This window comes from Strix uralensis, chromosome 2 (genome assembly GCF_047716275.1).
Source record: "Strix uralensis isolate ZFMK-TIS-50842 chromosome 2, bStrUra1, whole genome shotgun sequence".
NCBI lineage: Eukaryota > Metazoa > Chordata > Aves > Strigiformes > Strigidae > Strix > Strix uralensis.
In genome coordinates this window covers 60,944,378-60,970,036 of record NC_133973.1, presented here as the reverse complement: position 1 = coordinate 60,970,036, position 25,659 = coordinate 60,944,378, and the positions used below count along the sequence as shown (strand labels likewise).

The 25,659-nt window shown below is 40.3% G+C and overlaps 1 protein-coding gene across 5 annotated transcripts in view; it reads right to left on the bottom strand.

Annotated features, from left to right (window-relative positions):
* Window positions 1-25,659, bottom strand: part of DHRSX (dehydrogenase/reductase X-linked) — a 182,115-nt gene that overhangs the window by 39,856 nt on the left and 116,600 nt on the right. For 4 of the 5 annotated variants that reach the window (XM_074858905.1, XM_074858909.1, XM_074858907.1 and 1 more), the window contains exons 4-5: window positions 24,626-24,727; window positions 9,402-9,609 (exon numbers count right to left, since the gene is read on the bottom strand). In XM_074858905.1, coding sequence (XP_074715006.1) covers window positions 9,402-9,609; window positions 24,626-24,727 — 310 coding nt within the window. The remainder of the gene's footprint in view (window positions 1-9,401; window positions 9,610-24,625; window positions 24,728-25,659) is intronic. The other variant, XM_074858908.1, reaches the window with a different exon arrangement.

Here is a 25,659-nt window from a genome sequence, read left to right as displayed (position 1 = left end):
GTACAATTGGTGTTAATTTCAAATGTTTTTGATTATTTTAAATATTGATGGCAAGTTCAAGTTGTAATTACTGTAATTCCATTCTCCCAAGAAATATATCTCTTTATAAAGAATGATATAGATTGCCTCTTCTGAAGCATCATTTTTCTACAGTCAGTTCATATGATGCAGTGTTAAATACTTGTTAATATTTGAAGTGGTATTTGAGCATAATGGTATCCTTTCATTCAATTAAAATTCTCCATCAAACAAATGAATGAGTAAATGAATAGAAGCAAGGGTTTGCATTACTGCAGCCAAGAAACAGATCAAGACTCCAAGACCTACATTCTGTGTCCTCATGACCTTTTTGAATGATGGGGAAAGATCATGGCCAGATATCTTTTCATATTGTCTCTTAGATAATCTGGATCTCAGGTTATTGAAGATTGTCACACATCTTTTAAGATTATCTCTTGGATTATAACAAGAAGAGCTCTGAGGCATGCTCCACCCACTTGTGGAAAGATTCCTAACTCTCCTACAATAGAGCTTTTAAGTTGAAGGAAGTAATGGGCCTTCTTATGGTTTCTTCCCTTACACCAGAATGCACATAGGGCCATAAAAGGGCCCAGTAATAACTTGAACAATCCCAAATCTTATTTCTGTTTTGATAAAACCATCTTAAAACTGGTGTAGACTTTTGCAGACCAGCTGCAGATTCTGGGCTTTTCATTCTGGGACTGAAAGGGAACTGTAGGGTCTGCTTATGCATAATCAAGTGCTGCCATTTCAAATCCAGCACAGTGCACCAAATGTGGTTAGCAGCTTTTGAGTAGACTACATGAAATGTGTTGGTGTATGTATGAAGATAACGTAAGGTTTCATTTTGTGGTTAGCTGAATCTACTGCACTGCCTTGGAGTTGAGGAGGAGCCAAATGTGATCTGCAAGTGCAGATGTTCACCACACTGAAGGACTGGTCTGTCTTTCCAGGGGAAACATGGCTTGAGTGTGCACAGACTGCAAAATCCTTTTTCTCTGTGATGTCTATAAATACAGTGCAGAAAATCCTATGCCATCACTCTCTGTCCACAAAAGCAACAGAAGATTATCAAGTCTGTCACAACAAAATAATTTTGAAAATCAGTTATTTGTTAAAACAATCTAAAAACATCTGCTTTTTCAAAGTTTTCATACGTAGTCAGAATATGAATATCACAGCTTCAAACTGAGAGGTAAAAGCGATTAACTCCCAGTACATGAATTAAGACAAGGAACAAGCTTATAAAGACAGACAACTAGTTGTTAAAACCAGTCATGAGAAGGCTTCCCCTCTGTCAGAAGGGGGGGACGTTAAAGAAGAAATAACAGCTGGCTCAAAGTGGTCCATAGCCAGCATTGCAAAGTGGGTGCTTCAAAGTACCATAAAGAACAGTGACACCAATCACTTTCTCTACCATTTAGCCTTAGAGCTGGTTTTTGGTTTTGTTTTATAAATTTCCCAATATTGTGTCACCCTGGAACACTCTAAATAGAGATCTGTAATGGAAACCCAAGCATTTCCTAAGAAGGGGCATGGCATGGCCTGGGGTCAGAGCGCGTGAGATCTCTCCAACTTGCAAACACACCAGAAGCAAGTGAAGTCAGGCAGGTTTGGCTTTCCAGGAAATGATGAGAAGTTTCATGTCCAAAGCCTGAAAAACCAACACACAGCCACAGAGCTGTCCTGCCCCAGCTCTCACTGGGAAAAAAAAAATTGAAAGATACTGTTCCTTTGGCAGACTGACTGATTTTTGGTGGTAATTCAGATACTGAACACCCCCACCTTTGAGCTGAGAACCAAAAGATTTCATGCAAAATTCATATTTTAATTTGAACATTTCTGCAGTACCATATTATTGCTAGCATCACTGTTAAAAGCTCTTGAGCTTCTCAGAAAGCTACTGTGAGCCACAGTGCTCCTTGGTCTCTGTCCTTCTTGGGAGACTGAGACAGTGCTGTGTACATCCACTTTCCACCTCCCATGACAAGAAGTGCAGGGCAATCACAGCACCTGATACATAACGAGAACAGAAGAAATGGAGCAATGAAGCTACAACTGTATAAGATATTCTGGCACTATTAAAAGTTCTGGGAGCTAAAATACTTTAGTCTTACAGTGATTTATTTGATTTAGAAAATATATTTTTCATAAAACTCACATTTTTTAATAGAGAAGTTGGTTTAATCAAAAGACCAATTTTTCTTCACAGGTTTAAGTATTCAAATGTTTGGTCTGCTTTTGAACAGCAAAGCTCTCCTTCACCAAAAGAAGAGGTTTATGACAGGGAGGAGAGAAAAGGTTAAGAGTTATCATTTGTAATCGCAGAGGTAAAAATCTGCCTTTGCCTACCTCCACTACACCTCATAATCCTTAATGCACGTGGCAAGATCAGGGATGTATGGTTGTGAAGAACCAGGAACAACAGCAGGGCTGAACCCAGAGGGGATTTGTGGAAGGTGAGCTGATCATTTTGACTGCTTCTCTTAACACAGGGATTTACAGGCATGTGTGCAAGCTTTCCGCAGCTACACTAGGCAGCTCGAAGGACAACTCCACTGAAAAGGTACTGTGAGGATGGTGGTACTTAAAGCAATTGAGACAAATGCTAAAACCATTTCAATAATCACCCAGGACCTGAACTCCAAAGCTTTTAAGGTTCACTCAGCCTTAATGAGACTTTTTGCTCACAGGGAGATGTTAAACTAACCTTCCCCTCTCAAGGGTGACAAGCTATCTCCACTTCGCATTCACTGCAAGTCCTTTTTGCCTTCTCTGTCACACAAGTGCAGTACATTAACTTTCAAATTACCATTGAACTGTCTTGCCGTTTTGGAAAACAGCACATCTACAACATTCACTGTCCTGTGTGCCACAGAGAGTTGACTTTTCCCACGCAATGCGCTGTGCAGGGACAGGCTGAGCAGCAGGACCAACCATATATATCATATACCTCCCAACATGTTGCAATTTTAAACTAGTGCAGAAACACTGTCTTATTAAATCATTAACAGTTATTAATAAACCTGTGTTAAAAGCATTAATCTCTTTCAGACAAGAAGGAATTTAACATTGTGACACCCAAAAAAATAGCTATATTTAATTTCCTTGAACATGTTAAAGTCTGGTGTTATCTTTGTGATAGTAGCGTTACACTGTGTTATTGTTCATCAGAAACCAATGAACCCTACATATTATACAGCACGAAAATACACCAATAAATGTAAAATTAAAACTTCCCAAAGTTGGCATCCTGACTTAAATTCTTCTCCATTATTAGTTGCAGGAATGGATAGGGATCACCTGTGGCCTGCAACATGGATAAAACACTTGCTGCATATGAACTAAAACTCTGTCTTTTGGATTGATGAATTGGTCTTCTGATATAATAGCCCACTTTTTTTAAAAATTAATTTATAGAATTTGAGATCTGTGCCTTCACCAGTACACTAACTTTCCAGGCCAGCAAGCCAATTTTTGCAATTAATGCTAATTGCTGCAAATGCAAGGGATCATTTGCAAAGCAGCAAATCCTTTTGCATTTATACAGAAAGCATTTTGCAAAGAAGGACTAAAATACCCTTACATATATGCACTAAGCATTCGAATACTTATCATCTAACTATAGACAGGAAAACTTGTTAACCTGCTGCAGGAAGGACATGTTTAACTGAATACAGCAGTGTGCTGCAGTTGATATTTGGTCCTGTCAAGGAAACAAGATTTATCTTGCAATTAGAACTAGAATATGCAATAAAAGTCATTGTGAGGAAGCTGCTTAAACAATACAACTCAAACAAAACCATATATTCCTCAAGTAAAATAAAATCTATAATAACATGTATCTATCTTACGGTCTAGAAGAATCTTTTATGACTACAATTTCTGTAGTTTTAACAGCATTTTATTAAGCAACAGTCCAGTGACACAGGTCTTTATATGTGACCGAAAGACTTCTGTACTGACTAAAATGGATTACCAAATAAAAGGGTAATATATTAAATCCCTCCTACTTACTTTTACAATTTTTCCATTATTATTTAAAAATTTGGAAATAAAACAATAGTACTGTGGTACTACTATACTATATCAGCTTCATGTTCGTTTTCTCTTGAATTGAAGATATTGTACATCCCATAAGTTCTTCTAGTCATAAAGAATTAAGAAACTATAAGTGACAGATCAGTCATGAAAAGGTACGGGAGGAACCAACTGGGAATTTTTTTTAAAAAGGGTTTTCATTCAAAAAACGTTGACTCATCAAACCATTCTTAGTGAAAAAATCTGTTTTAAACAAATGTCCAGCTTAAAAAAGAAAAAAGTAATTTGATGGAGATACCTTACTTCAACAGGATGACTTAGAAATTAAAGGTTTGGAGTTTCAGTTTGATCAGCATTATACTTTAAAATACAAATGACAATGTACTCATAAGTGTAATTACAAATAAATTAGAATAAAATATTCTGAAATCACTGAAATGAAGGGATTTGGTCTGAAAAATGAATTCATATTTTCCAAAAGTAATTTGACATTTTAACTTTTCATTGTTATTCATGGACAATATTTTCAAAATCTCAGCAATGCTGATGGGACAAAATCCTCAACTTTCCACCCAAACTTAATGTAACTTCATTTACCAACAAACATCATACACATGCAAGAAGTGAAGATGAAGGACAACACCCATCCAAGAACAGGATGTCTCCAGAGACTTTGTTAGACAGATTTCCCCAACAGTACATGACACGTCCTGTTACAGCCCATATGAACTGCCTAACAGAGGAGTTTAACTAGAGCTGTCTGGCCTCCAAAGCATCCTCACAGCTCCTGGGCAGAGCTGTTTACCCTATTTTACACCATCTAGGATGCACATGTGACAGCTGGGATCTTTGCAATTCCTTTCATTCAATCTCTATTGTCCCTGACATGATTCATGAACTAGGGCTACAGGGAAAAAAAACCCAGAAATTATCTGGGGACCGTACCAGCTTGGAGAGTTACAGAAAACACCAGCTCCTTCTGCAGTTGGAGAGCAGAGGAAAGGGAGCAGAAAAAGTATGACTGACTGTTCTTGAATATACAGGAGATGTGAACCAGAAAAGGATCTGCGTTACTGTGGTTGGGGAGTTCATAGATCTGTGATTCACAGCATTACCGGGCCCATTTGGCATGCAAAAAGAGAGAATGATGAAAGGAATAGTTAGTCATGGAGAAAAAGCTAGACAGAACACACAAAGATGCTAACCCCTGGGAAAGGGAACATTTTCAGGTGTGACCCACAGCCCGGGAAAGAGAATAAGGTCTCTTTTCTTTACCTTCCTAAAATTCCTTCTTACTTCGGTAGGTAGAGTACTTGAAGGAATGCCCTCCATGCCAGCCTTGTGAGAGCACCATGAACTCTAATGCACTGTTCAAGACTATCTCAACCCAAGAGGATGGCACAATGTTTCTCAAGCTCTTGCTAAAACCAGCCAGCCATATTCTCTCACAACCATATTTTTTTCTCCTCTCACTTTAGAAAGTATAAAGGCAGGCAAAAGAGGAAGAAAGGACATCCCAGTTATGCTGTTAGAGTGCACAGCGTACTACCCTCAGCACATAATTGCTGAAATCACCACTGTTGAAACACTTGCAGATAGATAGCGTTTCTGTTAAACCTTCACCTCCTTGAAAACAGTCGTATTCAAAGTAGGGATGAAGGCGGATGATTTGCCTTAGGGATCCCCTTGTCGACTCATGTGATTGCTGTTGAAAATGGTCTGGATCTAAAAGACCACAAAGGTGTTTGATGTTCTTCATATATCCCTCAGCAAAAGAACTGGGAGAACAGTCATTGCTCTTGTGCATTTGCATTTTCAATAACACACATGAAACAAGCTATGCCCTGCCAGTTTTAAACAAGCTCTGTCCTGCCTTGGTGTACCCATGCTGTGTCTCTTTTATTGGTGTGTGTGAAGAGGATGGGCAGGAAGAGGGAGAAATGACATTCGTTGGGGAGAAATAGGACTGGTGCTAGGGGAAGAAGATAAGAGGAAGATAAATGGAGAGGAAATGAACTGGTGGGCAGAAATAAGACACATCCGAAAAAAAAAAAAAAAAAAAAAACAGAGGAAAAAATTATGAGATAGGAAGGGAAAAGGCAATGGAGACAAAAAAGCTCAAAAGACACAGGTGAAGATGAAACTATGAACACCGAAATCAAGAAGGCAGGCATGAAGAGAGAGATAACAAAGGAAGAACAGTAATGTAAAATGCAAGGAAAATCAAGAAAAAGTTAAATTAATACTCCCACCAAAAAAGAGCTGAAAAGAGAAACATGGGATAAATCAGATTGGCAAGATGGCAGAAAACAAACCAAAGAGGAAACGTGGAAAACAGTAACACAAGCTACATTTAATACTGTTCATTGCACAGACCTTCCAACAATTATTTGTTATTCTGTTACACTGTGGTCACTGTGATATGGATGATGTCTAGCTTCAGATCTCTGAGCAGCAAGTACAAGTAATGGGGAGCGATGGCCACAACTGTGACTGCCAACCCAGAGTCTCCCAAGTGGGAGAACGATCCCATGGAAAAATCTGTGGTAAAGCAGAGAACTGAACATCGATTTACTGTCTCCTTTATGTCAAGACAGTCTTCTGCATTTCCTTCTCTGCTATGTTTGATGGATGAATTCCTCCTCTGCCATTATCACTCACCTCCAGTTTGGACACTAGCCCAACCAAAATATAGGAATAATGGGACAAAAGCATGGTAAACAATTCAGTCTGCTGCCACCAGTAATTTTTCCAGCACTGAGTACAGTTCCCTTTCTCCACTATGAATAAATGACTCCAAATTGTTTTGCTGCCTTCCTGCAAGGTTAATGACTACCAGCCTATCTGTGAACATACACCCAAGTCATGAAGTTAATTATGGTCAACTAGGGCAAATCAAAACAAGGAAAAATCCAGTATAAAATATTTAGAAATATTTCCCATTCACACAAGCGGCAAAAATGAGGGATGGCATCACCGGGAAAATGTGGCAATTCATGGAACACTATCATGCCACAGTGCTTACCATGGCTGTCTTTACTGCATCCATTAAAGCTCTTAAACACTGCTCTGAAACACAAGGTGTCTCTGAGGCCCTGTGGTGTAGGCAATGCCTTTGTATGGTACCCCGCAACAGTCCTCCAGGGTTGCTAAACCACCTGCTCACACTAGGAACACACTTGAACACACAAGTGATCTCACTGTTTTTAGGAGCACTGTTTATGCGATAACTGTTTGCCCGAGTTGGAGCTTATCGGCACCTGAACAAAGAAAAGGTTTTGAGCTGAATCCACAGCCCGCTCTGGGTCCCACTGCTGTGCCTGTGTGCTCAGAAAGCAGGCACCACTGCTGCCGCCGAGTGATTCAGAGCATCCATGTGGGAAAGAGTAGGCAAAATCAGCCAGACTCTGTTGTCCTTTATGGCTCTCCTTACACCAATAAAATTGAAATGTAAAGGGCAGGGTTTGGCACAAAAGCTTCAGGTAAATCTTACTGGTATATTATTATTTTTTACATCAGATTGGTCATGTTCATGCTCAACCATAAATTTCCTAACTGAAATATTTCTGGTTCCATTAAAATATGAGTTAATAATGATGAATCACAGGTAAGGATGATCCTAAATTAAAGAGGCACAGTACAAGGCTTTGCTATAATCAAGAGAACTACTGTTATCTAGGGACACAGAACAGCCACATTTAATTTTGCATTCTGCACTTTATCCCAAAGAAATACTAATTACACTCACCTTAGCCCCCTTGTGTGGTGCCATCCAGCACATGCCCATCAGAAGCAACAAATACATACATCAAGTGAAGAGTAAGGGTAATTTCCTGTGGTTGTTTTACAAGCAAGAGATTAAACTGTGACTACCCTGCAGAATTGAAACAATGTGCCTGTAGTAAAACTGATGCCATAGTATGCAATCAGAAGTCAAACAGAAAGTTTGACATGCTTAATGCAGCATTCACATGTAAAATGTCTGCAGTGGAAACAGCCCAGACTTCTAATTTCAGTCTTTGATCCAAAATGAACCCTCAGGCCAGGTGCCTCTGAACATGTGCTGAAGTCCCTGTCAAAGGACAGAGACAGAATTTCTTGATGGAAATGATGCAAAACTCAGACTGGCTCCGTGCACACAGAGATGCTCTGGCGCCCATCAGAACACAGGCTCTGTTTGAGCCCATCAGTAAGCATGTAATTGCTACATGTGGCAGTATGGGAAAATTTTGAAATTTATCTATCATCTCAGTTATCCTGCCCATTCCTCAATTAACTAAACAACTCTACGTGGTTCCTGTATGACACCAGAGACATTTACTGCATCATTTGATATCTTCCTAATGTTAGAAGTATCCCATAGACATTTCACCCACAGTTTTCTTAAATGAACGTACTCGGACAGAAGACAGCCATGCATTTTAACCCATCTTACTGGGTTAAAAAACCCAGGACAGCGGCACACTTGGATCTCAGGAAACACTCAGGGAAGCGCAGGGAGTGACACAGACAAGAGCCGGGGCTTCGGCATTTGCTGTGAATCACCGGGCTGATGTGTGAGAGGGCAAGCACCACAAGGCTGGGAGGGATGGCACAGCCCGGGGATGGGAGGCAGGAGGTGGAAGCTGGAGAAGGGCTGTGAGGGAGGCCAAGGTGGGGGACCAGGAATCAGGAGTGGTGCAGGACAAGGTGGAGGCCAGAGGCAGAGGGAAGGGAGGATAAGAACAGTGTGCTGCAGGGCAGAGATGCCAGGGAGGAAGGAGCAGCAGGCAGCAGGCAGCATGTGGGCCAGGTGAAGCTGCAAGGCAGCTGGGCAGGTGGGGTTAGCTGCCCCCCCCCAGAGCCAAGCCAGAAGCCCCATGCTTAATGGGCAGGGAGCTAGCAGCCACAGGCATCTGTCTGAGCCCATCTGAGGGCAGGATCAGGGCCTCTACGTATGCATTCACTTGAGGACAAAGTCTATTAGCATTCACCCAAGCCATTCTAAAACATCCCACTCATTGAGAGTCTCCCTGATTAGGCAGTGACGAGCCCAGGCTCTGCACCACAACCATCACTGCAGTATAAAGAATCAGAAAGGAAAGCAAGTCTTTCAAGGTTCAGTATAAGAGTTCACAAGCTTATAAATTATTTGTATCTTTGACTGAAGGCTGCAAGCTTTGTTCAAGCCTGAAAGATATTAAGCAATGGCTTGAGAATCACCATTAATTTAAAAAAAAAAAAAGGGCAATAACTCCCCCCCCCCGCCCCCCCCATTCAGTATTTCAGTAACAATTCTGTTGGCGTTTAATCTGCCCACCCTTACTACAGATCAATGAATACCAAAAATTGATCGGTACCTGCTTTGTAAGTCGTTCAAGTGCAATTTGGCTACATAATGGGTGGCTGATGAGACAGTGATGATCCTAGCATTGTGACTGTGCGTTCCTGATTGCTTCAGCGTATCCAAGAGGAGGTTAGTCAACAGGAAGTGTCCCAAGTAGTTCAAGCCAAAGTGCTCCTCAAACCCATCCTCTGTCTTCCTTTCAGGGACCAGCATCACCCCAGCTGGAGGAGAAAGTAGAGGTAAAACCTATTGATTTGTTTCAGAGAAGCAGCAAACTAGAAGGAGCATGGGTCTTCTGCTGCAGACTGTAAACATGGCATTTAAAGCAATGAGTAAGTGGTGATGGCATGTAAAGTGTAAAGCCGACACTGATTGATTCCTGCCAAGAAAAATGTCAAAACCCCTACTTTAGTTCCTTTATCCAGAAAACAGGTAGACTGACTCTCTCCCTCCCTCCCTCCTTGCGGGATTGTGAGGATAAATGTATTCATTTGTGAAAAGTGTTTTGAAGACATTAAAAGTTGAGTTAATCCATTGCTGGTGTGACAGAATGCAATGCTGCAGATCCACAACCATAATCCATCTACAATAGGTGGAAGCTGGGAGATCCCAACAGCATTCCCTCCATCAAAGAGCTCAGAGCAGTGGAGACAAGACCAGGCTAAGCAGCAGACCTGCTCTCCCAGACGGCTTTCTGCTGAGTCTGGCTGGAGTTTAAAGATCTGTTGAGTCTTCATCTGAATTCTGCAACTTCTATCTCACTGGTGTGGGTGAGAAAAGATGTAGTATATTTGCCCAGTATATCTTAATTACTGTGCTTACAAGCAGCTGCATACTGAAATGAGTTTTTGAATGCTTATTTTGGCAATATTTTTGCATATATTTCTACAAACCACAAGTTTCAAACTTGGTGCCTAAAATAAGTATCCACATCCCTAACATGAAATGTTGATTTCAGCATCTTGCAGAGAATCCTGAGCTCATGCATAAATTATACCGTGTACTGAGGCTGTGTGGAGGATAGCTATCCTGCTCAATTATAATGCGGACTTGAATGTTATAAATTATTCTTATTTTATTAAAATTTAATTATCGTACAAGTGGACCTGACCTTTGTAATTTAAATGTAGATGGAGGTGGCTCATGGAGAATAATGTTGTAGGCCATTTGTCTTCTCTCTAAAACACATGAATATGAAACAGCAGAAAGGCCACCTCTACTCACAGACATGAGACAGTGTCAGCTTAATCCTCATGCTACTTCATGTGTCCATTAAAAAGCCTTTAACATTCCACTTCTTGATGTCAGCCTAATGATGGCATATTAAATGACCATTTTAAATTGCACGTGCTGTGCATCTACACTACTCCTTCTTTGGGGTGTTCTGTCACCTGACAGTCCTGATACGTTACTGCTGCTTGGGCTGAAGAGATATTTTCAGGATCTTTTTAGCATGGCCAACACCCTTAGCAATTCACCTGTGGCTGCCTACTGCTTCATGGAGCAATTGGAGAAGCAGCATGAGGAGAAGAAACAGAGCGAACAAAAGATTTGGGTGTAACACAGCATACCTGCATACGGAGAATTTAAGACTGAACATGAGTGATGGTGGCTGATGGTATGATGAAAGAAACACAATGCAAATTACATGATGGTGTTCTACAAAAGCTCTGATTGGTATCTCTCTGTGTCATTACAGCCACTTTCCTAGATACCTCAGAATGACAGGAAAACCCAGCTGCCAGGTGTGGTTTCTCTGCATGTCAAATCTCAACTTTAACAAGGGGAAGACACAAATTAGAGGGTGTCTGGTCAGGTGTCCTGTTGTATTCTCCTTCCTCAGCAGCACTTACTCTAACGCACGGTGTAACTGCTCACAGAGTTGGAAACAGACTGCCATTTCCTCTGTAATCTGCATGTGTGGCATATAATGACATCCAGAACAGTGGCCGGGACTGAGCACTGGCGTGAAGGTTATGGAGAGACATAAATGTGAGACAAGCCCTGCTGCAACTTTTTCTTGTTTTCTGGAAAGAAGGAAAGGGCAGAAAGGGCAACAAATCCCAGTCTCCCAGACCAAGTCTCAGCCTGCTACAGTGCAAGTTTTAGCAGAGACAGAGCTTAGCATGAGCTGTTGGAGGGCAGATGGGAACATTACTGCACCTCTGAGCACCGAGGCTGGTACAAGGAAATGATCTGCATCTCTCTGAGGCCCATCCTGCCCTCCAATGCTCTGACACTTGGAAAAGACAGAAAGAAGCAGTTTGCCAGAGGTCTGTTTGCAGCAACACTGGTAAAATGGAAGCCCAAGAAAAGGCAGCCAACACAAAACAGCCTTGCCAGGGCAAAGCTGATGTGAACCGCAAGTGCTGCTTCTACATCTGCCGGGGCTGCTGCAGAGCTCACTATAGGCCCCCTCCATGCACACACACACTTCTGTTGGCTGAGTCAGACAGAGGGATGGAGGAATGTCTGGAGAAGAGTGCTGTAGATGGCTGCTACAGCCATTCAGCTTTGCATCACAACCAGCAGGCAAACCCGGGGAGGCTGTCACTGCTCACATCAGCCCGGAGGATGCCTGTGCTACAGCAACTGCCCCCTCGACCTCTGGAGAGGCGCGGGATTTAAAAAGCACATAGAGGCTTTGCCCTTCACCCCAATTAGTCTCCACCATCAGTGCTGCACATCCTGGAAGCAAAAACCAGATCTGAGCTCAGGTCAGGAGATGGGAAAAGTTTTCACTCATGCAGTGCACAACTGTTAAGATACACGTTCCCGAAAATTATTTTGTTCATTCTTCAGGAGCTTCCTCTGAGTAGAAATTGTGGTCAAGTCCTTGAGCAGGCACAATCACCTCTGCTTGCATTTGTTGCTACTATAATTTCCTTTTTGTCTTCAAGAGCTGGTCAAATAATATGAATCCAAAACACCTTTAAAAGACTTTTTTTTAAAAGGCTCTCATCTTTGAGGTGGTTCATATCAAGGGTATCAAAAAATCTTGCCCTGCAATTTGAGGGCAGTTTCTCTTATTTGAGGAGAAGCCATTTTAATTCACTGAGAGAGAGCATACAAAGAAGTACTCAACAGGCAACTGTACCTGGCTGCTTCTCTGACAAAAGGGAAAACCTTGTAAGTGTAGCAGCAAGCTCTCTTTTTTAAATTATTAACTACCTAACATTCAGTAGATACTAAAAGTAGCATGCTATTGATTTTCTTTTGTCCAGAAACATCATCAGCTTTACTCAAGGGCCCCAAATGGTAACTCAAAGAATGAAAGCTGCTTCTATTTTTAATTCTTTCAATTAATCCAATACTATCTGAACCATTAAAAAATGCCTTTTTTTTTTTTTTACTTTTTAACTGTAATCTAAGAATGATTTTGCTTATTCGTCTGGTATGGAATCCATACAACCCAGTACCTTTCTGATTTTAATTATCAATAGTCAGTTCTCAGTTTTTTGGAGTGCATGTGAAGTTTGAAGTGGCAGCACATAGACCATTAATGTCAAATGCCTCGGTTCTGATACAACTTTCTTATACATTTTCCCCTCTGATTTAGCTGGATTGTTTCTAGAAGATTTATTTTTTTAAATGTCACTTTAGGACATCAAAGGTCACAATTGCTTTAGGAAATGAATTCATAACTAAGCTGAACATGAGATTTTACTTTGTAATTGATTAGCTGTTATTGAAATCTTCAGGCAAAAGACTGACAGTATGCATGCAGAAAACTGCCTAAATGACAAATCGATGTGGGATTTTGCAAGAGTAGAAATAAATTAGAATAAGAAAAATATTTTGCTGCATAACTATGCTTAACAACTGTTCTTATAGATATAGGAATACATTCTAATGTGCTGCAGTTATGCATTTATTGTAATATGTTCAAATTATACACATTTTAATTATCTATAATGAATAGAAAAAAATCTATCCTTTTTTACTTTTATGACTAGGTAATAGTCATATTTTTCTCTCAAAGAATGAATACACCTCAAGAGAAGTGTCTTTGCAAAGTCATTTATCATTACTTTCTGTGAAGTTTCTAAAGAAACTCTTGGTTTGGGATCCTTCAATTAATTGTCTTATGTGATTTTAAGAGCATAATGGATCTGATACAGCACACAGCATAACCAAAAGTTTATGACAGTTGTAAATATTACAGGCCAGGCATACCGTATTTTTATTGGATTATATTGGAGAATTTGTACCATGCCCGCCTGTACTGCAGATGATGGTAAACATTGCTGTAATTCTTGTACCTCCCACTGCAAAGACATCCTCCAGCTCCATTATAAAATATGTTTTTAAGAGCTTTAAAAATACAAGTATTTCACTCATCTAGATTTATTTTCAGTGAGCTACTTGGAGGTTTTCAAAGGTAGTTCTCTCAAACTCACTACAAAAGAAAGATTTAAAATCTCTTTTTCACATGGCAAATAAAATGTCTTCCTTCCCAGCCAGGCTCATGGAAGAGAGTTTGGATGCAGTGCCCCCACATGAAAGTCCTTTTATCCCCAGCAACCCAAAGGCTGGGCAGACAACACAAGAAGACAGCTGTATACACTTACATATAACACCTTCACAGCAGGAGGTGAACCTATATAACCACATTTACCCAATTCTTGCTATTTACAAGGAAGAGATACATAATGTACCAAAAAAAAAGTTCCCAAGGGGAAAAATTAATAGAGACAGCAACTCTGAGTAAAAGCACAAAGCCTTTTCTCCATACAGGCTTTGTACTGGTGTAGCTGATTGATTTAGCAGCATTTTCCATCCTGTAAGTGCAGCCACATGAGGCAACCTACCTCACTTAACAGTGTCAAAACTGCTCTGATCTGCACATTCATACACCAAAAGATCTATGGGTGGATCTATCTATGTATAAAATAGTACAGCCCACTTGTCTCCTGAATAGGGACAGCTATAATGGAGTGAACATCTCAATAACCGTATAGCAGCATTTCCTGGCTAGGCCACCTACACTAAATTGCTTGCTCCACTTCGTTCAGTTGGGCTATGCTGTCCCAGAATATGCCTGTCCTGTGGATCTCTCCTGGCTAGTGATCAATGAGAAGGTGCAATGCCTTATTAGAATTACCCCCAGAAGTGCCTACTGAAGACACAACTGTACCCACATAACTGCTTTTGACAGGTGTGCCTCGTCTGGGCTGCAGAAAGGTGAATTTACAGCACTTCTGCAACACACTGCTTGCTAAGCTACATCTGTAAACCAGAGCCCAGAAAAGTGTTTGGAGTCTAGACAGGACCACATACAGAAGCCAGATTAACAGTATATGAAAGCTGAAAAGGCAAAAATCCAAACAGTTAAGAAGAAAATCACAAAAATACAAATGAAGCTTGGTACAGCTCTCCAATGCTATGGTGCTATTTCCTGTCTCCCCAGAGGGAGTTCAGACCCTTGCACTTCTTAGTATCTTCTGGAGCTCTTTATATATGTATATGCAGTTTTCTAAAGCAAACTAGGAGGGAACTGAAGCAAAGCAAGGAATTTTGCCCCATGGCAAAACGATGACACCTAGATGACACTTAGAGTCCACACCAATGCATTTGACCCTTGCGGAGATGCCAGGACATCTGCTGTGAGCCTGTCTGGCATCAGTGGTGGGACAGTGCCCTGTGCATGTACCTTCCCTGGAGGCGACCAGCCACCATGAAAATAGGTTTGATAAAGAGCAGGGCAGCACTGGGACCCAGTCTTGGGCTGCAGAGGAGAACCATCGCCAGAGGGTTCAGTCTCTCCTGCCTCTTCCCAGAACAACTCCTCCACAGGAGTGTGCCTGAGCCTCTGCAAGGCTAAGCAAGTTCCCACTGTCTCCCACCTCCCGCTCCCTTGCAAGAGGCTCTGCACTGCCCATTGATGTTTCTGCATGCTGGCTTCCTGACAACTTCCCCAACTCCCTGTCCCAGCCAAAATGCACAGCACTGACGAAGCCAAGGTCGGTGTGCTGCTTCCCAGCCTAAGGTCTGGGCTGCGCTCCCCTCCCTCCCTTATGCCCAGAACCCGGTGACCCGATGCTGATCATAAAAAGGAACAGCATGTGTGCAGGAAGGAGGGGAGAGGATCAGCCCCAGACACGCATATCAGCTTCATCTGCCTCTCACTTCCCTGCAAATGGTAAGTTTGCTCTCCCTAATTTTCTTACCCAGCCGCTCTAGCTCCTTTGTGTCTGAATCTCATAGATCTCACTCTGCATCCTGCAGGCATCTGCTAGTCACATGCCTGGCTCACCCTTCCATTGCTCCTGAGGCTGGTTTTCTCAGGGGACCACAATCTGTGGCTCTGAGACTTCCACCAGCTTCCCCATCCCCTCTTCAGTATCAACCAGTTATGACACAGGGGTAGATGAGAATTAATTTCTACAAGTTACATTGAAGTCACTGGCTAAATAGAAGAGAGAGGTTCCAATCACGTCCCCACCAAGGGAGATAATTCTCATCTCTGTTAAACAACAGTAAACTTGTAAAAAAGACATCAGTCAAGAACTCCCTCACTGCAAGAAAAGGTTCAATCAGTTTGTGCACAACAGAGACTCTAGTCCTCAGGGACTCAATCCTTGCAAATTACGTGGTATCTAAGCACTTGCAAACTCTGACTGAGACCTCTCCTGCAGTTCAGACATACATAAGACCTCTCTTCATCCTCACTACTCACCCCAGATCCCTTCCCTCATACTTGCTCTCTTATGAATTTCCTGATATTGAACAAGAATATACGCTACATTCATAATTTAGTTCTGTTTAAAAGTCTTTCAATCAGCAAACTCAAATGTACTGTCATCAAGTTTTCCCCCATCCTAATGGTTCCCACTTGACAGTCCTGTTCCCTCCCATCAACTCTCCACTCCATCTTCTGCTGTTCTCCCTTATAACCTCCCAGCCTTAACTGACTCTATTTTATTTCAATTCTTCACACCCAGGCTTCTCATATAGATCTGTCTCTCTTGGAAATTACAGTCTTGTCCCATCTGCATTCAAACCAGGCTTCTTCCTATTCCACGCTACATGCTTTGTCATTATGACAAAAAAATGCAAAAGCCAGCAGTTCCAGAGACATGTGGTCACTAGCCAATTGAGGTCACCAGCTACATCAGCTCACCAGCCATGTCTGGCAAGATGTTTAGGTCCTGAGAGTGGTGAAATCATGTCCCAGTCCCACTGTTATGTTCCAACTGTATATCAAAGTAAAATCCAGACACCCATCACCTGACATCCACCTCTCCCCACCCCATAGCCTGCTTTTTGTGGGACAGAAACTTGTCACAAAGATCACGGATGACCCAGACCCCCGGTCTGGACAATGGAGAGACCAGGAGGAGCCTGAAGTGAGCCACAGTGCCCATCTCCACCCCAGCTCAGAGACAGTCACGGAGAGCAGACGAGATGCTGTTGCCCGGCCTCTGTGCCAGTGCACTTGCCTGGATGCAGTACTTCCCACCATGGCTTGGGGTTGTGATTCCAGCAGAAAGACCTGCTCGGTCTCAATTCAAGACATACTTGGTACAGGTAAAATCTTTAGCAATTAAAATGTAAAAGATGGTTTTCAAACTGCAGTGCTTAACAGGCTTCTGACTTGACCCATCATGGGACTATTCCATGAGTGGCAAAAGGTGTAACTGCCTCTGACCCAAAGGCAGTGTCTTGCCTGCATGCAAGTCCTCATTCCAAACTGTGATAACACCAGAGCCTTTCTAAAGAAACTTGCCATCATTTTTAACATTAAAAAAACCCTAAGATGTTTTTCTTATCATTGTTGGAAACAGCTAAACTCTTTTATCTGGCATTACAAAAAACTACATAAAAATAAATTAGCCTAAGGCAAATACTTGGCATGGAAAATCTTAGCCCAAACATTAAAAGTTTGGCTAACTACTAAGGAAATGAAAATTGAGTAATGTCTACTGCTAGTGCTCCCAGATCCACCTATAATGCCCACAAGGGAGAAGTGGACTGTATTAGCTGTGCCAAAGAACATAAAGCAATGCAGCTTTCCAGCATAGACAAGCTCTTAGTTTATCAGTAGGTTAAAGAAAAAGAAGAAAAAATTAAGACAATCCACATTCAAGGACTGTGAGAACAACAAGCAAATCTTGGTAGGTTCAGAACAAAACTGAACAGGCTGCAATATCTTCTTAAGAACAGATTCACTTTCTGATTCAATGTCATGCTGCTACATAGTGAACACAGAAAGCACAGGCTAGTTGCTTGGAAAATGTGTCAGAAAAAGAAAATACGATCCATAACTGGGGTGTTGTTTATACACTAAAATAAATCAGAGCATTCATTATTGGATCTGGCTGGAAAAAAACTTTGTTTCCTAAAAGTATGCTCAGTAACTGTTTGGTTATTTGAGTTGGCACAATGGTGAGTTATCCCACTCACAATCAGAAAATAGGAAAGTCAGTCACAGCTTTCTAATTCAATAGGAAGTTCTCTTAGAAGTAAAATATCTTGTTTTGTAATTTGCATAAAAAGTATTTTTACCTAAAAGCTATGAAAGGATTAGGTAAGAATAAAACATGTCTCACTCCTGCCTCTCAGAAAAGCCAGGGGCGAATGTTCCACATACTTAAGTAGAACCGGTTGGGTTTCCTAATCCATCAATAGCTGAATTTTGTATCTGTCTTCCACTGATAAAACACTCACTTTCAGGACATAAAAGCAAATGGGTCAAGAACCTACAGCATGTGGAGCCTAGATATTTCCCTTCTCACAAAGTGTTTGATATCACAGACACAGAAAAAGCTTTGGAAATAATTAGAAAGACAAAGACAGTATCAAACAAAAATCAGGATTTTCATGAATGAAATCCTTACAGTTTGAAAGTCAGAAGTAGTCTAAAATTACTCTTTTAACTTATTAGTTCTTCTAATAAAAAATAAACCTTTTATAGGAAATCTGATATCTTTATATAGGATACATATCATTCTGGCAGACAACAATGCTATTCAAGTATAATAAAAGCTCTAGCTGATGACTGCTGCTAAAAATCTGGACACTAGGTAAATGTTGGCATTTCACAACCTTCAGTTGCTCTGAACAAGCTGGGTTGGATACCGTCAGCAGTATCATAGTGCTCAGACACATGTGCCCAGACAAGTTACTTTCAGTACCCAAGGCACCTAATACCTGTAAAGAGCAGTGTGTGATCAGCCAGCCTCCCCATACCTTCCCATCACCTCTCTTATAAAGATAACCTCTTCTGAAAAACCTGAGTAAATGGCATCTGTCATACACTGAGCTTCTTCAAAAAATATGGCTCTGAGATTATCTTCTCATTTTAGAACGCATTAATACTGCATATTAGTGTCCTTACAAATCTAGTTTTGCCCATCGTTCATGGAATATCCATTTTAAGCCAATCCCCCCACCACCTCAAATTACCTTTTCCATCTCTAAACATCTCTCAAAGGCCCAGCTCCCCCATGATGTCTAGTATCTATCATCCATTACATACAGGTAAAGGGCCACTTCCCTTCTGCTTATCCTCCTCTCTCTCCCTGTCCTTCTACTACTTTTCCATCTCAGCTTTGCTTACATATTGCTCTAATTTGTCTTCCAGGAAGGATAAATATGAAACATGATAAGCAAGAAACATGTAAGCAAGATGCTGGAACAAGATTCATGAGATATCAGATCCTGAGTTTACCACAGGCTTCCACAGGCTTCCTGTGTGTCTGGAGGAGAAGCATTATTTTTGATGAAATCCAAGTTCCACTAGAGTCAACAGCAACCCTCCTCAGTAACTTTCCCTCAGGGCCTTCTCCAGTGAATTTCCACTTCTCTGGGGTTTCTCTCATCTTACAGCCTTTGTAGCCTGCAGCTGCTACAGAGAGCTGGCTCTTACTTAATGCAGTAGGACAGGGTCTTTCCATAGATCCCACCGTGATAATGTAACTATTGTTAAACCTAACTAATCAATAATACCTATAAAATTGTTTGTATTTCATATATCCACTTGTTCCCACCCCTCAATCTCAGACTTCTTCTGAAGATCTGATCCTGCAAATACTCAAACACAAGAATAATTTAATATGTGATCAACCATGACAGCATGTATGGGACTACTCAAATTGCTCCCTGCAAAGGATTATGGCTGGACGGCACATGGCTGAACTGTATGAAGGTAACACAAAGAAATATATATATATCACATGCTTACCTACTGATACAGCTTTTATTGTGCCAAAGAACTAAAGAAGGAAGCTTATAGGGACTTATTCATTCTATCAAGAGACTGAGATTTCTCAGATGATCCACAAAGTATGAAATATGAACATCTGAATTAGCCAGCTGTTCAGAAATATTCATTTTAAATTGGCTTAGATAGGCTTCAACCTGAAATATATTAACTGTAATCTCTCTACAATAGGCTAATAAGATCCTGGAATCTCTAAGTTCTTTTTTTTTTTTGTTTGCGTGCATGCTAAGTAATATATTAAATGTCCTTGTCATTTTCTCTCCCTCCTTTCCTAACCTGCAACCAAAATCACAGTGAACTGCAACAGAGTAGGTAGTTGGTATTTCATTGTTAATGAATTAGACCATGAATGTTTGGTATCTGTAGGTATTCTGTTATCACTTTGATTTTATAGAATCAAAGAATCATAGAATGGTTTGGCTTGGAAGGTACATTAAAGATCATCTAGTTCCAACCCCCCTGCCATGGGCAGGGACACTTTCCACTAGACCACGTTGCTCAAAGCCCCGTCCAACATGGCCTTAAACACTTCCAGGGAGGGGGCAGCCACAACCTCTCTGGGCAACCTGTTTCAGTCTCTCACCACCCTCACAGTAAAAAATTTCTTCCTTGTATCTAATTTAAATCTACCCTCTTTCAGTTTAAAACCATTAATCCTCTTCCTATCACTGCACTCCCTGATAAAGAGTCCCTCCCCATCTTTCCTGTAGGCTCCCTTTAAGTACTGGAAAGACTTTCATTGTTAGCTCTCTTGGTTTTAAGATCATTAAGTACTGTAAACAATGTATAAGTAAAAACATTAACTACAAGATGCTGAGAAACATTTCTAGTATACAGAGAAAATGCCTGACTTCAAGCTAGAAAAAAGCTCTCTGGCATGAAACAGTGGCTACTGGTCATGGAGTTTTATGAAGTGTTTTCCTATCAGTCCGTTTTGCAACCACAGGAAGATAGCAAACTTTCTAATATGCCTTAACAGCAATACCATTTTAACAAACATATTAAATAATTACACTAGTGTACATGTTATAATTTGTTAAATGCTTTTAAAATGTACAAAGACAGTTCTCAAAAACAAAAATGAAAAATTGGCACCCAAATACTAATTAGCAGACTACAAGACGTATTCTTCTGACCTTCTGTCAGATTAACTTTTCTAAACTGCTTGTACTGCATCCATCTTTCTGTGGCTCATAGTTCAGCTATTTAGCTTACTTTTTTTTTCCACAGAAAATGAATTTTTCTGTGTCATAGCATTTTTCTCTTTTTAGCACTACCACATTATATTTTTTTAAAAATGTTTATGTAATACTCTATTTGCATCTTTAATATGTTTTGTTTATTTTAAAAACCAAGAGCTGAGCATGCACATTACCGATGCAGAAAGCATAGTAATGGAACAACAGGCCTTTATTTGTCAGCTGAAATAATGAGTGCATTCAACCAATCTTTCCTTTTAAATTAGAAATTAGAAAGTTAAATGTATATGCTAAAATCAACTGTAACAAAAAGAGAGGAGGTGACTCTAGTGCACTGATCTCCATTTTGAATGCCCTAAATGTTCACATAAGACTTCTTAAAGTGGCTGAATTAGTTGGATACCTAAACTCTAGTTAAATTTCTATGGGACCTGGGTGTCTAGCTCTAGAAGAATACTTTGAAACTCAGGATTTTATTATTAATTTAATTTCCCACTAGATCCTTGAGCTAGGCAAGTGATGGAGAGCAAGTGATAGAGATACTTTTTTAAAAAAACATCAGTGACCTGGAAAACTGTCAAATTTCATAATCTTAGGTCAGACGTGTAGTATTGATTATTTTCCTAGAACAGTAATTCATGCTAAATGACTTGTCTTTAATAATATTTCAATGTTAATTTCATAGTTTGCATTTTTGTATAATGTTAGAACTTTCCTCAATCCATCTTGAACTGTTTGGCTTTTTGATGGATTCACACAAGCCCACAATCACATCCCTTCACATACATACAGGATATATATTCATGAAGATAAGATGTGGAAAGATCACTAATGTATAGACATGATTATATCAATCAATTTAAAATCTTTTGATTTAAAGCAATTAAATAATACAAATATATTGTGCAAAAAAAAAAAAAAAAAAAAAAAAAAGAAATGTAACAGTTCTTGGTGTTTTTACATTAAAACTATTAAAAGGCTACAGTCCTTGATAATAGAATGCTTGGTTCTATGAAGATAGAGAGGAAAATTCTTATTAGGTTGCCAATGGTCTGATTCAGAAGTCATGGGACCCCCCACAAAGTCTGATTTTCAAAACCTAATGGAGACTTTCCATTAGTCCTAACAGACTTTGGGTCAGACTCTTAAAAGCATATGACTGCCTACAAACGTATTGTGCAGATGCCTGGCCCACAGACTCTTCCCCATATGCTAAAAAATAAAAATAACTCTTCATATCAAGAACTCTAGACCTTCAAGATCTGTAAGAAATAAGAAAGTACTAAGTGATACTAAGAAACCTACTATTCTAGATGCAAACACTGAAATGTAAGAAAATCAACCATGACATTATGAGATGACCTGCAAGACATCTAATGGTCATGCAAAATGTCTTCCTACTGACAACAGAGTTTTCTGACAGAAAGCATACACACTCACTGACAACTTGCCCAACAACTCATTCCCATCAGACATTTAAATATTGCAAGCATTGTCCTTTTCCAAACTTGTGTTCAGGGGATCATGTGGTGAAGGCAGTGGAGCTGGCAACTGTGATGAGGCTTTTCAGTGAGTAGTGCCTCCAGCCCTGCAGTCCATGATGGATTGAATCTTCCTCCTTAGTGCATTGCATTACAGTGAAAAAAAAGGACAAAAAAAGGAAAGAGGAAGGGAAAGGGGAAAGGAAAAGCCTACCAGTTAGCGCAAACATCAGCATTTGTCTTGGATGTGCTCAACACTGATGGAAAACCAAGAGAAGCTGTTCAAATGATTTTGTATCAGGCCATTTCTCCTCCATTAGGTATGTTCATTTTCCTCTTATGTTCCAAGAAATCACTTGGGCTTTCACTATGAAACTAGTAACAAAACTAAACGCTACAGATTATTTACAAGAGCAAACAAGAAGGACCAGGAAAAAAAAAAAAAAAAAGGCAGGAAAGAGCTTTCAGAAGTGGAGGCTGGTGACTTGACAGGTAATGGTCAGAGACTAACCTAATTATATGGGAATCTTTACTGCAGATTTGGACGTGATTGCTTCTGTGATTCTGTTAAAGATTTAGCAAAAAGCAGAATTGGAGCATTCATTTCATTGTAGTTTCTAATAGCATTTTCTCAAACAAGAGATTTCTCTTGACAACTGTATTTGGTAACCAAGTGTAAGTGAAATCAAATGACCTTCTTGCAGGTCAGTAGATTGATTCAGGCAAATATTAGTGTCAAGCTTCTTTCTTTTAAGAAGCTTTGGGCCTACACTCTTTGCTCTCGTATCATGTTAGGCACATTAGGAGATCTATTTTCATACAACTTTGTTTCTTGATTAAGAAGACATATTTAAATGCAATTTTTATTCATCCTGCTTCAGCAGCAGCTAGGGCAGAACAATATCCTATATTCAAGAGGGCTTCCCAGTTGTGCTGTTGCTTCAGCCCCATGATTTCTCCCCAAATCTGCCCTCAAGCCCCTGCTGCGCAGTCCTGGCTTTGATCATACAGAAAACAGGTGGAGGGCAGGGGATGCTTGACAGGTGCGTAATTCTCAAAACCTTTCTTTCCACAAAATGCTGGTTTTTCAAATACTGTTGTTCCCATCTGTGTAACAGTTTGTATCTTTAAAAGTAGGCATGTAAAACTGGAAAGACTTTGTAACCAGGATTAAATATCCACTACCTTTAATTATTGCACAATTAAAATAATAATGGCTTTTTTGACTAATCAAATATAAATGAACATTCAATTGAACATTTCATGAATGTTTCATATCAATCAGGACATAAAATACTCTTGAATTTTTATTGCAATATTTGCTTGTATTACTGAATGCTCTTTAAAGCATCAAGGAATGTAACAAGTCCATTTATTTACAGCACATTTGCCCTCACTAGGACTGAAGGGTGCACAGAAAACCAGAAAATGTTCTTTGGGATCTCTTAATAAAAATCCATGCTAATCGGGAAAAGAAGAACAGCAGCACATAACAGCAGAAACCTTCTAAAAGAAGACTAAATTGTTGCTGGTGGGTTTTTCCCCTAGTTAAATAGACAGGTGAAAATTCCCCTTTAGAAAGTGCATGCAGAGTATGCAGGGGTTTTGGAGGAAAATTATTGTATGGGCTTGTTTCCAAAAACTCTGTGGCTATAAAACACAATTAGATGGCAACTATGTGAATAACAAAAGTTAAAATCCCTAAGAGTAATGAGATTCATTTGATAATTGTATGGATGCAAAGATAAATGTTGTCCTTTTAATGTGTTCTCTGACCACTGAGGACGCAGCTTTATGGACAACTTCTAAGCAGTGACTGCTCTGAGGTCACTGGATGATTTGCCAGATTATATTTCAGATGGATTAAACCCCCAACCCAGTTTACCAGGCAGTCGGAGTAAATGCATGTGTTCATATAGGGAAAATATAAGGGGAGAGAAAGTAAATAAAGGTGAAAGGACAGGTTTTCTACAGACATAAAGTACAGCTTTCTTTTTCTTTTCCTTTTTTTTTTTTTTTTTTTTTAACTAGGGATGCTCAGATTCTTGTGCAGCTGCATAATTTTTAGTGATGGAGAGCTAAAAAATACGGCAAAGGAACAAGATTTGCATTAACACCACAAGCAAGGGTGGCACTGAGGTGTTCAGTCTTCTCAGCTGACAATCTCTCCAAAAAATGCAATTTACCTCCTAGAAAGACATACCTGTTAATGTAGTCATATTGTAACCTGCCGTATGGTTCAGATAATTGATTTGAAATGTGAGGTGACAGATGAGAGCCCCATTTATCACATCATCCCCTGCAGATATGTGAACTAAAAACCAGAACTCACCATTATTCACCAGGACATGGAGTGGACAATTCTTTGCTCTAAACCGCTGCACAAATTGTCTTATAGACTTCATGGAAGCCAAATCACAGTATAAAAACTCCACTGGGAGAAAAGAGGAGACAAACAAAAACAAAGTCAGTTACAATGATATAAAAACACACATATAGACATCAACAAAGACTCCTGTGATAATGTCACCAGGAAAGTAAAGATTTTAAAAATAAACTAGGCTTTTGAAAATTATGGGTGAAGCTGGTTTCAGAAGGTTCCTTCTTTCTCCTTTCTTCCTTTTTTTCTATTTTTAAACTATTGATTCTTCACAGAGCAAATAGGAGGAATGCTGCTGCCAGAAGGTGAAGAAGGATATCAAACGAAGCGAATATGTCCCAGTCCTACTGTTTTTACTACTGCTACTATTTATGAAGAGGAGTTACAGCTGTTCAGTACTGAAATGATCAAGACATGGCAGCTGGAAACCAAATGGGGAGAGGAGAAGCCATACCAGGCACCACAATGTTTCCCTGTGTTTCTGATGTCAAATTTGCTGCCTTATGTTTTTTTCCAGATTATCTGTTGAGTTTCTGTGGTCCAGTGATGGAGTCTGACAACACATTATAAAACAAAGCTTTACTGAGGCAGTAGGAAAGATGAGCAACAGTGTGCCCATACGGTGACTCATCCAATCACCGATAGCAAACATGGCGTTGTAAGGGATTCTGTGGCTCTGGTGGACATCCAGGGACACTTGGTGTCATGATGTGATGACATGTCATGACACTTGGTCACCTAGCAGCAACAACCAGTGATGTAAATGCCTTCTGAATGTGGGTAAGAGTCACACTGCCCCTTGGCTCCAGCAATGGCAGTGTGATTGGAGAGGATCATACCTCACACGGATACTGTGGGCAGCATCTTGCCTATGTTGCCCATGTCAGTCAAGGGGCAGGGTGGCAGTGGGGGTGGCAGTCTGCCTACAGCAATGATGTTGGTCAAGGGGCAGGGTGTCAAGTGTCTCAAAATACATTTAACACTGG